General features: G+C 38.7%; 1 protein-coding gene across 3 annotated transcripts in view; it reads left to right on the top strand.

Annotated features, from left to right (window-relative positions):
• USP46 (ubiquitin specific peptidase 46) overlaps positions 1-16,172 on the top strand; it is a 34,901-nt gene that overhangs the window by 11,377 nt on the left and 7,352 nt on the right. For 2 of the 3 annotated variants that reach the window (XM_075500061.1, XM_075500060.1), the window contains 7 exons: positions 1,716-1,796; positions 2,595-2,808; positions 5,053-5,282; positions 8,748-8,824; positions 14,402-14,485; positions 14,782-14,979; positions 15,824-15,902. In XM_075500061.1, the coding sequence (XP_075356176.1) occupies positions 1,716-1,796; positions 2,595-2,808; positions 5,053-5,282; positions 8,748-8,824; positions 14,402-14,485; positions 14,782-14,979; positions 15,824-15,902 (963 nt within the window). The remainder of the gene's footprint in view (positions 1-1,715; positions 1,797-2,594; positions 2,809-5,052; positions 5,283-8,747; positions 8,825-14,401; positions 14,486-14,781; positions 14,980-15,823; positions 15,903-16,172) is intronic. The other variant, XM_075500062.1, reaches the window with a different exon arrangement.

The raw sequence follows: 16,172 nt of genomic DNA, 5'->3' as shown, positions 1-16,172 counted from the left end.
TGGAACTTACATAATTATCACACTGTCATCTCCATTGAAAAGCAGCCAATAATTGCTCTGTATAGATCGTTCCTTATTCTGAGTTTCTCACTGAGGCTTAGCAGAGCCCAGTGAGGACATAAAAAGTATCCCTTAAGCTTTGCATGGAGCCTTGTGCAGGTAAAGTACTTCAGTCTCAAAGGGAGTGTCTAGGAAATCACATACACTTGGTCTGAGCAATGAGCTACAGGTATGTGAGAGAAAGGGAGAGACTGGAAAGAGATCTGATAAGGGGATGTGAAGCACAAAATCTTTGGAGCTTTTCTGGAAGCTGCCAACTCGAAGAAGCTGTTTTACTTTCAAGGCTTGCGAATTCTCAAAGAGCACCTGTGCTGAGTTTCACACCACTGATTCTCTTGACTAAAATAATCTTCTTTTGTTGAGTTGACGTGATATAATAATCTAATATAGCAAGCAGTGGTGATGGTAGGTGCAGTAAGGAAACACAAATCAGGCTTGGGGGAGAAGATGGGGAAGGAACACCAGAATTATTGAATTTGATTACCAGTAACTTTGAAAATTTTAGCTGATGAAGTCTCTGAGCAAAAGATACATTGAACAAACCTCAGGAGCACAGGAGATTTCAGAAATTTTCAGATGTTCTACGTGTTGTCATGTTTACAGAGTCATTTGCGATGGTTTTATGAAAGTCAGCCAACTGTGCCACTCTTGTGTGATGGAAATTCTAAGGCATAATATATTAATGCTTCACACTGCAGAGCATGCTCAGCAAGGAAATAAATGTATGATGTCAGTAAAGCAATTATCATGCAGATTAAAAATTAGTTAACTGATAGGTCTTGAATAAATGTCTGTAGGGAATACTTGTCCAAATACAGCATTTTTGGTGAGGTCCAACAGGGATCTGTAGGCTTATAGAGCGGATAGGAGTGATGGCATTTACTTTGGCAGCAATCTGGCTTGCTTGGTAATCTAAGCTTGTTTAAAAATAGGCATTTTAATATGGTGAAACTACAGGTAACATACAAAATTAGTGGTTGTACTTCACAGACGAGTAGTTGTGAAAGTAACTTTGCTGTTGGAGTGAAGATACAGCTGAACATAACTTGCCACACCGAGGCAGTGACTAAGAGATGTAACAGTGCTTGGGCCTATGCGCCTTTTGAGTTTAGATAGGACAAAATGGCAGATATATTACACTTGCTTTTAATGTTTGTGATGTTACTACAACTGGGTGCCAGTCTGGAGCCCAAGTGGTGTTAAAGGTTGCTGACAAATTAGAAGGGATTCAGAGGATTTTCAGTACTGCTTAGAAAATCTGCCTTACACCTAGGAACTGGTTTCTTCAAGATAACTGTAAGGGTTTTGCTTAAGATCGACAAGTATCTTTATGAGGCAAGAGGATAATGGGATCCAGCTGTTCACATACACAGTAAAAGTAAGGGGGAGGTGGGTGTGGGGAGAACCACTGTTGTTGTGGCCTGTTCACTTCTACTCAGCCATTACTACAGTGTCCAGGTCAGGCCAGCTCCACTACCTCGAACAGCAAATATTTTTGTTGGCTCATGTGGCTGTCGCGCTTGTCCGTTAGTTAGACAGAGTTAGCTTGGGTAATTGTGGCTGAAAGGAAAAAATGAATTTCTGTCTTGATGCTGCCCAAAACTTTATTTTAGAATCTTAAAATTCTAAATAATTTCTTCCCTCTTTTTTTATAGGGCACCAATGCCTCTGCTCTGGAAAAAGACATTGGCCCAGAGCAGTTTCCAATCAATGAACACTACTTTGGATTGGTCAATGTAAGTACCATTTTCAGTAGGCAAACCATATACAGAACTATATGGTTTTGATGTTACTTCAACTTTGGTTTCTTTTTTTTCCCCCCTCCCCCAGTCCTGTTCTAAGGTAGGATTGTCTTTTTTTGAAAAGTGCTGCTCACATTCCAATTTTAGGCAAAGTGGGTTGCAAAACTATCAGATGTTTGAAGATAGCTTCATACGCCCCCAGAGAAAACAGTTTATTGTTCTATGAATGTTTCCAGGGATTAGAACTTAACACTTCAATAAAGTGAAAACTCTATTTTAGCTATGAAACGTGAGGGAGGAAGTGATGGAAGTATGTACCAGCTTAGGTACAGCAGTCTGCATTGAGGACTCTCTTAGGAGCAGCTTTTTTATCTGACTAAGGAGAGAATGAGTGAGAAGGGTGTTTAATCACTTGTTTATTCCCATATAAATAAAACAGATATAGTCATTCTTTCCATTGAAAACATTAGTTTTCTATGGAAAACTATTTTTCTGCTGCTGAGCAGTAAGATAGAGCCCAGCAAGAGTATATTAATATATGGAAACAAGCTTAATGAGATCCACTACAATAAATATATCTCTTGCAAGTGGAAACTTTTACTTTGTATCCTAGTTAATTTAGAGCACTTTTTCTGTGAAGTGTCAGGGGTGGGTGTGGAAATATATTCCTACAGCAGCTGCATGGCAAAATGGCTGGTATGTGACAGAGGCACAGAAGCCAGAAGTTGAATGAAGCAACTAGTTTTATTGTGATGCACAGGGATTAAGATTGTTTTTAATTTTACATGGCAGTTTGGGAACACCTGCTACTGTAACTCCGTGCTGCAGGCATTGTACTTTTGCCGGCCGTTTCGGGAAAATGTATTATCATACAAGGCCCAACAGAAAAAGAAGGAAAATCTCTTGACTTGCCTGGCAGATCTTTTCCACAGTATTGCTACTCAGAAGAAGAAAGTTGGAGTTATTCCACCAAAGAAGTTCATATCAAGGTTACGAAAAGAGAACGGTAAGTGTAAAACTGGAATCCTCTTAGACATTCATACATTGATCAGGAAAGTATAAATAAACATTGGGCAATGTGGTCATATTAATCAGATGTTCAGGTTAGATTTGTAAATTGCTTTTAGTACTTTTTGGGGTTTAGATGTTAATATTTTAGTACCTGTGCACATGATATTATGCTTGAAATAACCGTGCCAGGTTTCATAAGTTCCCAGAGGTGCATGAATTAATGATGTTCTCACAGCATGGTGGGACAGACCGCACTGCACAGTGAGCTGGGGCTGGGAATAGGGTGGCACTCTGCTGTCATTTTTTAATTATTTTTTTGTGGGGTATGGCAGAGAGAAACATTGAGGGCGGTTGGCAGTATAGAAACTCTGTGACCTAGGAGTGCTACAGGTGCCACTGGTCCAAAACACCCTGGAGGAGAGGTAACTCTGTGTGCGTGGGGGCGTTCAGTGGGCTACACACCAACTGCTGCTCTTGTTCTTAGAAGAGGTGGGCACAGTCTTACTTTGTGAAGCATCAGGCCCTTTTTGAGCATGAGGTTGGCAACGGCATATGCCTAATCTTGTAGCAGTTCTGTCTAAGGGATACGAGGAACATCTTGAAATAAGCAAGCCTGCCACACAGCTCCATTTTGGCCTGGATTCATATCAATGTGGGTGGTATGCTTAGAAACAGGGGAGCTTTGAATGAAGAGACAAAGTACGAGTGAAACACCTGGAAGAAATTGCTTCCTGGTGACAGCATATAAATGGGCAGACTGCTCACTGAAAGTGTGACAAAGTTAGCTCTGAGTCATCTAGTGATAAATGTCCCCACACTGTTGGGGATCACTTTTAGGGACTGGATCTTATGTTTTCAGCTTTTTTAAATTAGGGCCAGACTCGGTGTGTATTAACCTGCTTATGTGTCCAGAGTAGACACTGCAAAGCCAAAGGATCTGTGCAATATTTTCTGAGGAAATCCACGTGAGCTTTTTCGGGAGCAGGGGGATAAAAATACACATGTCTTGTGAACACAGATTCTTTTTTCTTCAACATGGTGGGCAAGTTAAACCTTCACTGGAGAAGTCTGTACTAAATCACCACTGAGATATTCTCCCCTCCTCCTGCAAGCATTTCTTATTGAAGAGGACAAGTCTCTGCTCATCAGACTTGTGTGTGAATAATGAGCTTTGTTAGACGGTGTTATTATTACTATTTGTGGTGAGTTAACCTTGGCTGGCTGCCAGGTGCCCACCAAGCCCGTCTCTCACTCCCCTCCTCAGCAGGACAGGGGGAGAAAATAAGATGAAAAAAACCTTGTGCGTTAAGATAAAAGCAGTTTAATAAAAAAAACCCCAAAGGCCGCATGCGGAAGCAAAGCAAAACCAAAGGAGATTTATTCTCTCCCTCCCATCAGCAGGTGATTTTCAACCACTCCCTGGGAAGTAGGGCCTTGGTATGTGTAGAAGGTGCTTTAGAAGACAAACGTCTTAATAATGAATGCCCCCCCCCCCCTTTCTCTTAGCTTATATTGCTGAACACAAAGTCACATGGCGTGCAATATCCCTTTGGTCAGTTTGGGTCAGCTGTCCCAGTTATGTCCCCTCCCAGCCTCTTGCCCTCCCCCAGCCTACCAGCCTTTGGCGGGGGTGGGCGTTGGAGAGACAGCCTTGATGCTGTGCGAGCACTGCTCAGCAAGAGCCAAAGCATCGGTGCGTTATCAACACCGTTCTAGCCGTTCTAGCTGTACGAAGCACAGCACTGTATGGGCTGCTATGAGGGAAGGTAACTCCATCCCAGCCAGACACAGTACACTAGTACGTGTCAGCATCCAATGTCTTCAGTTTCCCCAGCCACGTGTCTTACTGTCCAAACTCTGTGATGTTCCTAAGTGTCTGAGGGACTTGGAATATATGGGTGGGAGTCAGTGCTGCCTAAAGTTAGGCATCCAGTCTAAGGAATTAATTTAGGATGAGTCACCCTCTTGCTTTCTTCATTGACTGTAGTGGGAGCTTACACAACCGACTCCAAAGAAGAGCGTAACCTTTTAGACAGGTAAAGTCAGGTGAGATGAAGCCTTCCCCCAAAGTAACTTCACCAAAGCCAGCGTGACTGCAAAACTGCTCTTCTTTGGCATGATTCTAAATACTTTGCTGAGCAAGGGCCAGTACATGTATTTGGAAATAAATGAATTTAGTTTGCTTTCTTGAAGGAAAGGATATACTCAACTTTAGAAATCTCAACTCTCTTCTTCACAGATCTCTTTGACAACTACATGCAGCAGGATGCACATGAGTTTTTAAATTACCTGCTCAACACCATCGCAGACATTTTGCAGGAGGAGAAGAAACAGGAAAAGCAAAATGGGAAACTGAAAAATGGCAACATGAATGAAGCTGAAGAGAACAATAAACAAGAACTCACCTGGGTGCATGAGATTTTTCAGGGAACACTGACTAACGAAACTAGATGTTTGAACTGTGAAACCGTAAGCATTGGGATAGATTTTTTTTTTTTGGTTGTTGCCCGTTAATAGATAGATGCATTTTATATATATAAATATATGAATCTTTTCAGACATCTGAGAATTGTGGATATTCCTGTAGACTTTACTTCTTGAAGTGAGTATATTCTTTTCTAAAAATTTATTTTTCTAAGCATTACTTGGCTAACCTATACCAAGTCTTGCTGTCCTAATACATATCTCTACAGTTAAAATCCTTGCTAGTTAATCAGTACCCTTCCTTATTACTGTAACTTTGGGAGAAGATATTCACATCATTATTCCATGAATAAGTGAAATGTTAAGATGAATTTGTGTTAATTCAATCCTAAGAATGTGACTGGCATACAGAGGGTTTGTTATTAACAAACGGTATGTTTTCTTTTATCTCCCTAATATTTTCTAAAGGATGCCATCAGTTTGAAGTCTCTTATGTTTGAAGTATGAGTAAAAATTAGTTTTAGTTAGGAAACCTGATTGCAAGTCTCCTATCGATTTCTGTGGTTTTCAATCACTTGCTCCTACTTAAAGAGAAAAGAAATAATTAAAAAAAACATTTCTCTCTGTGAGGTTGCTATGTGAAAGAGTAACACAGGCAGGAAAAAAAATCTGCTTTGGGGAGAACAGTGACACTGACTTTCCAAAAAGGTTGGAATTAACCTCACCTACCCTTTGCTTTGTAAAAGGTAGGTGTCAAGGATGAACTAGTTTTCTCAGCTCCTTCTGTAGATGATGGAGATTGCAAAGGAGCTCCTGCAGGAAGGTGTCTCCATCTGTCTCTAGGCTGTTTCATGAAACAGAAGGTTTTTAGCAGTATCAGGTATTCTGCTCCATACAGCTTGTCCTGGCTCCATGACATTACTGAGCTGTTGCAATTGGTGCAGCAATGCTGTGAACTGGTTCAGCAAACTGATCTGGCCTAAGAATAATGTGGTTTTAACTCAGACTAGTACTGTTACCAAGGCCTCTAAGAAAATGCAACTTTAGATTATGTGCGTTAAGATGGTAGAAGGTGCCCAGAGAGGGTATCTTCAGACAGCAAGCTGAGATTAAATATCTAACTTTAGACAGCTGAAGTTAGGTGAGATAAACCCTACCCAGGTCCTACCAGATGTGTAAAAGAACATATTCTGATATTTCTAATCACAAAGAATAGCTCTATACTCCAAGAAGATATGACTTCTCCAGGGATTTGGGTCAGAGAGGGGGGAAAAAGAGATACAATGATAGTCAACATGAAAAAAGAGGTTGGACCAAGCTTGGAACAAGCTTGTATAAGTGAAAACATGAGAGATGAGATCAGAAATTAATTCTTTAATCTATTTCAATTATAAAAACCCAAGTAATAATAGCAAGCTAAGATAAGTGAAAGGGTAGAATTATTTTTTTAACTGACAAGCTTCTTTAAATGGTTGTGGCCTAATTCTAAATTAATATCCATTGTTTACTCAGACAAACTGTACCGAAGTCAGGATGTGTCCTTGGGTAACAGCAAAACTGCACAATACCCTATTTGTAATTCAAAGTGAACGAACTTTATGGAAAAAATAGCGCTAGGTATTGCTGCTGTAGCAAGGCTTGCCTGTAGCTTCCTGCAAATGCAGAATTACTGCATACTACTCAGGATACTTTTCCAGTTTGTTTTTCTTGTATTATTGTACCTTGAAATCTTTGGGAGATAGTAAAATGGATTAAAAGATGTTCCTTTGCTAAAGTATCCATATGTACTGCATGAAGAATCATTCAGATACCAGCAGTTCTTATTCTCACTTACAAAGAGTGCAGTTTGAATCTGTCTTTCCAGCTACCTTTAGTTTTGGTCTGTATTATTCTAGCTCCAACTAGCTCATCTTCCCCTTTCAGTAAATATTTGATGTGCTGAAATCAATAACAAAATTCCTAGCTTCTTTGTGGCATTCGGATGAAACACTATACTTGCCAAAGACTTTTCCAAGTATTTAACCTCTTTCTTGATATGCACTGTGTCTGACAGAACTCTAGTTCCAGCCGTAGAGACACAATGTTCTCTGAAGCTTTGTTGCTCTATCTTTCGACTTCTAGTTGTATGTTTATACTGCAGTTGACTGCTGCCAGTTTTGTGGTTTCCTGTCCCCTGTGGGTCGAATCATGTCTCAGGGAGGATTTGGGGTTGAAGAACTGCTGTTCATTTTAATTGGGTGCGCGTTACACCTCTGTACATCTTTGATAATACCAAAATTCATCCTGCTAAAGGTGTTCCTCTGGATTCAGGACTGATATGGGATGCATTCACCATGTTTATAGGATCCCTGACATAATGCAAAGATGAGCTGAAAGTAGCACATAACTTTCACATCCATAGAATTGCAGAGATCTGAGCACGAGGGACTTGCGTCAGAACAATGGGTTCAACCCCTCACTGAAGTTCTTGATTTGAACTTCACTGTCCTATCATCTGATTTAGTTATTCTAAGGAAATGCAGCCATAGGAGGCAAAATACAGAGTGTTCATGCAACATTTTATAAACAGAATTGGTTGTTGAATATGAATAAATTAATGTGCAGTAAGTAATTCTGCAGTCTTTTTGTCTCAGTTGAAGTATAACAACAATTATCTGTTTGGATGATTTTTTTTACATCATCTTCAAGATTAAACACTCTAAGTGAAAAATCAATTTCAACGCAAAAATCAAGGTCTGTCACTCTGAAAATATTTGCGGTTACTTTTTTAAAATAAAAACTCTTTAGTAGAATTTTTCTCCTCTTGTTCTGTCTGAAAAAACATTGGCAAAATCAAAATGATTTCGCAAAATATTATAACTTTGCCATTTTTACCTTTAATCTTTTAATTTTTTAAATAAAAATTATTGACCAGGAATAATATTCAATGGGGAAACGCAGCTGTGTCAACCAGAAATATAAAGCCAGCCTTTTGAATGCTCACTGGAGAGAAAACATAACACAGTTAAATACGACATTTCTTGACAGATGCTTATTTGGAAAATATCTTTATTGCATCCTTAATAGTGGAAATAATTATGTAGGGCATAAACCGTGATTATATAGTGTAATATATTATACAAAGGGTAAATAAAATTCCAGTAAAACAAGAAACTAGGCTGTGTTGCATAACAAGGGAACATATGTAATGCACCAGCCACAGCTAATATAGGGGATGATGGTCCCCCTTTAATGAGCAGTAGACTGCGATCACTGGCCCATGGTTGGTGGGCTTGGATAAGTGGAACAGACAGAAGTTAAATTATATGAAAGCTGGATTGGTAGAGTTACTAACGAATATAGTCATGCTGAACTAGAAAAAAATTTAAAAGCATTGAAATGAATTATTCTTGTGTAATTTATTTCTGCAGAAATTGCTCTATCTTTAGCATTTGCACATAGATATAAACAGCATTTAGATGTATGGCATTTTACTAAGTCTCTGTTTTACATGTATATTTTTTGCAACAGGTTAGTAGCAAAGATGAAGATTTTCTTGACCTTTCTGTTGATGTGGAGCAGAACACATCAATTACACACTGTCTAAGGTAAATGAATGCATCTCTTTGGCAGATAGTTCTGTCTGATTTTGCTAAACCTTCCAAGTCTAGTAGGTACAGAAAAGAGAAGTAGAATAACATTGGGTTTTGAGCTTTTCCTAAGCAGAAGACGACTGTAAACTGGATGTTTCTTCTAGTGGCAAAATATACATTAATGTATTTTGTTTTACTCACTTTCTCTTTAAATCTATGTGTTTGAAAGAGAAAAAAAATAATCTCTTGGGGAAAATAATTGATTGTCTTGTCATCTGGAAGAATTGCTGTAGAATAATAATTGGCTTCAAAGGGATTTAAGTATGCTTATCTTTAAGCTTCTACTCAAGTGCTTTGTTGATTAGGACTTATGTGCATGTTAGAAGTTAAGTGTGTGCTTTGCAGAATGAGTGCTAGAGTCCCTAGAGGGCAAAAGATTTCAAAAGTCTGCTTTTCTGCCATATAAGTTTCTTATTCTGTGTCTCATCCTAAAATTAAGGGGAGAAGTCTTTCATTCTAAGTTCCAGTTCTGCTCCTAGTACACTCTTAACTATTAAACAAATACTTCAAAGATCAAAATAACTTTCAGACTTGCATGGATGATTATTCTGAGACATTTAAAATATCCAGATTGGCATTGATACAATAAACCGATACCTAGATTTAAGACAGTATGTTGCTGCTCTAAGGTAATGATTATCAGTTAGTCAAATTACTCTTTCAAGCTCCAAAATTGCTACCAAGTTTGAAATTGCATTTAACAGTTATTCTGGAATGCCTAGGAAGGGCTGGCTGGCATCTCACCCCAAGCTGAGAGTGACAGAAAGTGGAAGCATATGAGGTACTAACCATTTCCTGAGTCAGAAAGCAGTGATTTCTCTGTAGACACCACAACTGTACTAAGTAACTTCTGTTACATTTTAAAGTGTGAGATCCAGGAAGTTTTTTCCTTCTCAACTTCTGTTCAGTCTCCTGTAGGGCACTGTAGCAGTCCTTAGCCCTCCAGTAGTCCACACTGCAGTAACTAGCCTCATTTTAAAGGTGAGCAAACTGAAGAGTGGCTTTGGAAAGGAGTGCATTATTTTCTTTTTTTTCCCCGCTGTCTCTTTGTCTGTTCATGGTTACCGATAATTGAATCAGTATTGGTACTACAGGCTTTTGTTTGCACACTTTTAAGTTCCTCACTGTAGCCACTACTTTGAACTTGTTTTTGTCAGCATTACTTACCTTTCCCTATGGTGTTCAAAGTCAATTTGAAATCACACTGACATGCAAGGAGGCTGAAGTGTGCATCTTCTGAGGTCCTTTCTAACCTGAGTTGTTAGATTCTATGATATACAGTTACCGGAGACTGAGCACTGACTTTTTCTTACAGCTTAGTCTGGTGAACTTGCTAGAAACCGCTGCTGTACATAAGTTACCATCTGTCCTTCAGCTTTCTCCAATTTTTTATTTAATTTGTTAGTTGTTAAGGTTCCTGGGAATGTTTTGTTTGGAAAGGCCATTTTATGCAAAGGCACAGAGTACTTCAGTAAAAGTACCAACAACATTTCTACTACTGAACAGGAGTGGCTGTAGCTTACGATGTGGAAGAACTACATCTGTACTACTGCAACCAACAGGTGAATGGTGGAGTTGAAAGGGACCCCAAGAGGTTATCCCCTGTCTCCACCTCAGACAGGATGCTTGTCCAACCTGTTCCAAAAGATCTGTTAGCAGTAGTAGCTCAATTGCGTATCCCAGTCCTTCCTGTTCTTACTACTAAAAAGCTTTCCCACTGTGTAACATGATTCTTCCTTGTTTCAGTTCAAGCCCATTTCTACTTGCCCTGTGTACTCTGGACATAAACCAGGAGTTGCTCCCCTTCCTCTTAGCAGCAGCCTTTTACATACAGGAAGAATGTCATCACTTTCTTTTTAAGTTGAACAACCTAAGGTCATTCAACCTTTCCTTCACAGGCTATCTTCTCTAGATCTCTGCTCATGTTCATTACTCTTCAGCCTTCTCTCCAACTGAACCTCTCTCTTGAACTCTATCTTTCTTGAAGGGTAGTTGCCTAAAATTAGGCACAATATTCCAGCAGAGATCTACACAATTCTGAGAAGAATGGATGCCCTAAAAGTGTGTTTATACATCCTGGTATAGTATTTGCCTTTAGTCCAACAGCATGACATGCATTTTGAAGTCCACCCAGTGTTCCTTTTGGAAATAAAGGGAAGCAAAATCCCAGTTTTTCTTTTCTTAGGGTGGGAGGTGCAGGTTGCTATTTACAGATTGAACAGGAAGAAAGTCATCCCCTCTCATCTATTCTGATTGTCTTTTACACTAGCAGCATGTCTACCTCTGTTTAGAAAACATCTATTCAGTTAGAATATGGATTTCCTCTCATTGCTCTATGGTGTTATGCATTATTAAACAAAGTGTAAGTGCTTTTGTGGTTTCTGTTAATAGGAACGGCCAAGTTATTACTCTTTCTGGAAACATTGCTATTTCATTTTTTTTAGCAACTGCTTTGCTGTGTCTTTACAGCTTTAAGTGCTACTGCATTGAAAAGGTAAATTAAAGAAAAACTGTGCAAGATAACATTTAAGTAAAATGCATTTATTTGCCACTACAGATAAATGTTCTTTTTAGTTATTTCTGTAGCTTTTCAGATTGAAAAGGTCCGTGTGTACATAAGAGATCCAAAGAATACAAGCCTCTGGCATAGTCTAACTCTACAGGGTAGACAATCGGGCCTGAAGCAATAGAAGTCTAATAACAAATATAGTATGTATCCATTATTTTTATTTCCACTAGGATTTGCAAAGTTTACCAGTCTATTTGATCCTGACTTTTAACTAGTCCACCTGTGATTTTTATTCCTCTCATCTCTTAGAACAGAAAATTTGTATTATTTATGCATATAAACAATAGAAAGCATCTTTCACACTGTAGCGTAGAGGGTGTAGAGAGACAGACTGTTGAAGCATATGAGGTCAATGATAAATTAATATATCTTGAGCTGGTGTATTTGAAAATTCCTTCCTCATGTTAAAATACCATATAAACGGAATGCAGATTAGCCTGTTAATGGAATAGGAAAGAGTTAGAAATGTCCTGAAACTAGCTCTGCAAGTATAGAGAAAAGTTCGGCAAGCCTATACTTCTTGCACATGCAGACTTTGCATGAACTCCGGTCAATGATCTGTTGTTTTTAACTGTTCAACATCTATTAGAAGTGCCACACTGAAAATTCTCAATTGATGAAGCTACTGAAGTTGCAGTTGTAAAGGGCAGCAAAAGCATCTAATTCTCACCTGCATACCTCCCTTCTGCCAAGGAAAGAGTTATTGCTTACAAATATGCCACCGGTTTTGTTCCTGGTACAGAAAAAGAATTCATATGTGCTAAATAAGTGAATTAGTAGTGCCTTTAAATTCCATGACTGTGGCTCACCTGCTTTGCTAGAATAGGGTAACAGCCTGTCAGGTGGAAGTAGAAGACAAAAGAACAAAAGAACAAATGCCAAGGGACATGTGAGGGAATGTCCCTCAGCTTATCAAGTATTTGCATATTTCTCTGGCTTTCACAGATGTAACTCCTATAGCAGTCAACTTATCATTTAAAATGTTAGATATTATTGTTTTCAGAATATTTAATACATTTTAAAAGGAATTCAGAAACTCTTTGAGTTTAACTAATTTTCATGGGAGGGTTGGCATAGAACAAACCAATATCTATTGAATTTATACCATCTGTACATATTCCTTTATGTTAGAAAAATATTATTTCCATTGCTTCACTTTGAGGTGGGAAGGAAACAAATAAATTCCACAAGTTTGTTTTTTGTTTTTCGGGTTTTTTTAAATTGAGACTTTAGGCTTTGAAAATAAACATCAGACTCTTTCCTTAACAGAAGACCCAGAACTTACACAAGCACATTCAACTGAATGTTGCAGAATTATATTCCCCATACATATAAACCACCTCTAATAATTTCTAAAGTTTCATCTCTTCCCTTATGATTCCCTGAAAGGTTACCATGTTTTTCAGAGGAATTGGCTGAATTCAGTTAATTTTGTCTTTAAGTTCAAATGTGAAATCAGATATTCGAGATCAATGTTTACCACTGAAGCAAATCCTTTCCAGTGATCATGCTTTATTTTTCTTTTAGATAGAAAATTATACTTATTATCAAAGTTTTATTGCAACTTAACTTTCAAGAGATTTATTTTGTCCTGAATTTCAGCACTTTCTGATCAAATTGTTTAAGACCATATAAAGAAAAAAACCTAGTAAAAGCATTCTCAGTTAATATAAATATTATTCAGTCATATGAAGTGCCTCTCTGTCATACTCTGTTAACCTTAAAGAACTTAAAACTTGAAAATGGAAAATCCTCCCCTTTCATGAAGTTATGTAAATAACTTCTAATACCTATGCCCTGGCAATCTATATAGTCTTCAGGTCTCCCATCTAACCCTGTGGTGATGCTGCCAGGAAGAAATAATAATCCAGAATCCTCCCTTTGCCTTTGTAAAATGATTCTGGTTCTGCCTACTGTGAGAGCAGGCTGAACTTGTAGACAGTGTGGCTTCAGCCTCTGTGCATGTGAACTGCAATGGTAGAATGGAGTTTATTGGGTCTGAACGGGTATGAATTTGTCTGGGGTTCAGAAGTCTATTAGATACAATGTAGGTGCAATCAACAGGATGGTTCTGTACTTCAGATATATCTATTTAAGACCTAAAGTCACAAGAAAACATGTGTGCTTAAAGTAGAAGATAGGTGCTTATGTCTGCATTTACAGTTCTCAAAACACCTGCACAGCTGCAATGTAACACTGGAGGTGACAAAAAATTACTGTCATTTTTTTTACAGTTAAGTTTTTTTAGGTACCTAAAATTCTGCTCCAAAGCATATCAGCACTGTGACTTCTGACAAATCTTTTCTGTGAACTGAGAGACACTATCAAACCAGCCTTCCTCTGCCTCTCTCACTTCAAAAGCTCAATCCAGAAACATTTCCAAGTGTATTTGCTTGATCAGGATTTACGAAATCTTCTATACTAGCTGACACTTTCCTTTTTAGACAACAAGAAGGTATAATCAGATAACTTCTGGATTACAGTTCAAGAGGTTAGAGGACGCAGAAAACTAAGTTTGATTTATTTCTTCTGCGTAAGAGGATTCAAACCTATCTTACAGAAGAACACCAGAAAATGTGAGCTATTTGAGGATGACAGAAGTGCACTTGGAGCTGTTCCATTCTGCAAATAATTTAAAAAGGGACTGGATGGATTGAGCGACTACACCCAAGTCTAGGCAGCCCTTTGACATGTAAGAGACCAGGATATAAGTCCCATTTTGAGATACCTGACCCTCCACCTGTACTGTATAGAGGGCCTCGGCTCCTAATACAGGGCTGTCATAGCAGCCAGATACCTTAAGTCCCTTTGCGAATCCCAGTACAGTTGCTTTGGATGTTTTAGAAAACTGGACTCAATGGAGAGATTTCACCCTGTGTGTCTTTTTAGGGTTCCAGTTCATCAGCCCAAGTGGGGCAAAAGTGTTAAGGTCCTTAAGAACTGATAACTGTATTTATTTACAGAGACTTCAGTAATACAGAGACATTATGTAGTGAACAGAAATACTACTGTGAAACTTGCTGCAGTAAACAAGAGGCACAGAAAAGGTAAGCAAAGAGCAGGCTATTTCACTATGTCCCTCCTGGGCTTTGACAAACCTCCTCGATATTTATTGTGTTTAGATACCTAGAAGTCTTAAACCCCAGCTGCATTCTTTGTGTGGGCCAGAGAACCTCCAGACAGATTCAAAGCTATTATGTGTGTCTTGGTCTAGAAGCTACTGCTAGTTGACTGCTGTTACTTACACAGTGCTTTTATAATGCAAACGTTTACTCATTAAGGAAAGACAGAATGGCTTTGAACTGGTCAGGTCTTTATCATATGCACTCTAATGGTTTCACAGGATGAGAGTAAAAAAACTGCCAATGATTCTTGCCTTACACCTCAAGAGATTCAAGTATATGGAGCAATTGCACAGGTATACTAAGCTGTCTTATCGTGTAGTATTTCCTCTGGAGTTACGTCTCTTCAACACATCTGGCGATGCTGTCAACTTAGATCGGATGTACGACTTGGTAGCTGTTGTTGTTCACTGTGGAAGGTAAGATACTTTCATGTATATCTCAAGCTGTTGCCAGACATTTGACAAGGGCAGAGGCATGCCTGACAAAGTGTGGGGAGAGTGGCGGGCAGCACATAAACCCTGCTGCTGCACCAACTTGCCTGTGTCTTGGCCTGAACCTCTTAGCCACCCTCCCTCGTAGTAAATCTGTACTTGTTTAAAAAATAATGCCTCAGGCCTCCAAAAGTCGTAAGACTGGCTTAAATTAATGGAGCTGTCTCTTTCCTCATCAGCCCACTTAGAAAGCTTGGGAGCCAGGACTCTGTGAGGGCCAGACGCTGCTAGCGTTGTAGACCCTACAACAGATCACCTTGGTCTCCTCTCAGGGTGATCAAAATGATAGCTTTAGTAAAGCTTCTCACATATGGGGTATTGTCAAATATGAAACAAACAGAAAAATCCTTGGGGCTCTAGGAATACAACTCGTTCTCCCTCTTCTCAAAGACCGTGTGTAACTAAATATTCACGGTTGATACCAAACAATTTTCCCCCTTAAATTTGGTTCATAATATTTTTAAAATATTTGCAATAGTTGATGCCTGTCATGAGCAAACTGTTAAGTGTTCTATAGGTTAATTTGCAAATGGTCATGGCACATATGAAAACAACACATTTAGCTTTCAGTTGATGAAGTCTTTGCAACAAGTCAGTAAAAATGTGAAAGGAGTAAATGTCTACTGTACCACCAGGGGTGAGTTTACTATGTTCTTCATAACATTTAGTTATAATTCAGTCTGCTTGCATATAGAAATGTGACTTATCAAAATGGACTCAATAGTATCTTCTAATATTTTGGGGTTTGTGTTTTTGTTTTGCTTTCTAGTGGACCGAATCGGGGGCATTATATTACTATTGTGAAAAGTCATGGATTTTGGCTCTTGTTTGATGATGACATTGTAGAGGTCAGTATGCTGAAGGTCATGAGCACAACTTTTGTGTTTATGTTCTCTTCTCTATTTGGGGTTAAAATTCTGATGGAGATCTGGGTATAGATTACTAGTCTGCAAGGCCACAGTTTGGTTGTAATGTGACATTTAGCTCGACACTGTTAGGAAGTAAGATTGCCAAAAAAATTAGTAGTTCTTACTCTGTCAATGTTAGAGGGGGTTGTTTTATTTCAGAGCAACATCAAATGTTTTTTATATCAAACGTTTTTAATATCAGACTTCAAG

The sequence above is a fragment of the Mycteria americana genome, chromosome 4 (assembly GCF_035582795.1).
Source record: "Mycteria americana isolate JAX WOST 10 ecotype Jacksonville Zoo and Gardens chromosome 4, USCA_MyAme_1.0, whole genome shotgun sequence".
Lineage (NCBI taxonomy): Eukaryota > Metazoa > Chordata > Aves > Ciconiiformes > Ciconiidae > Mycteria > Mycteria americana.
This window is presented reverse-complemented; position numbering and strand designations above follow the sequence as displayed.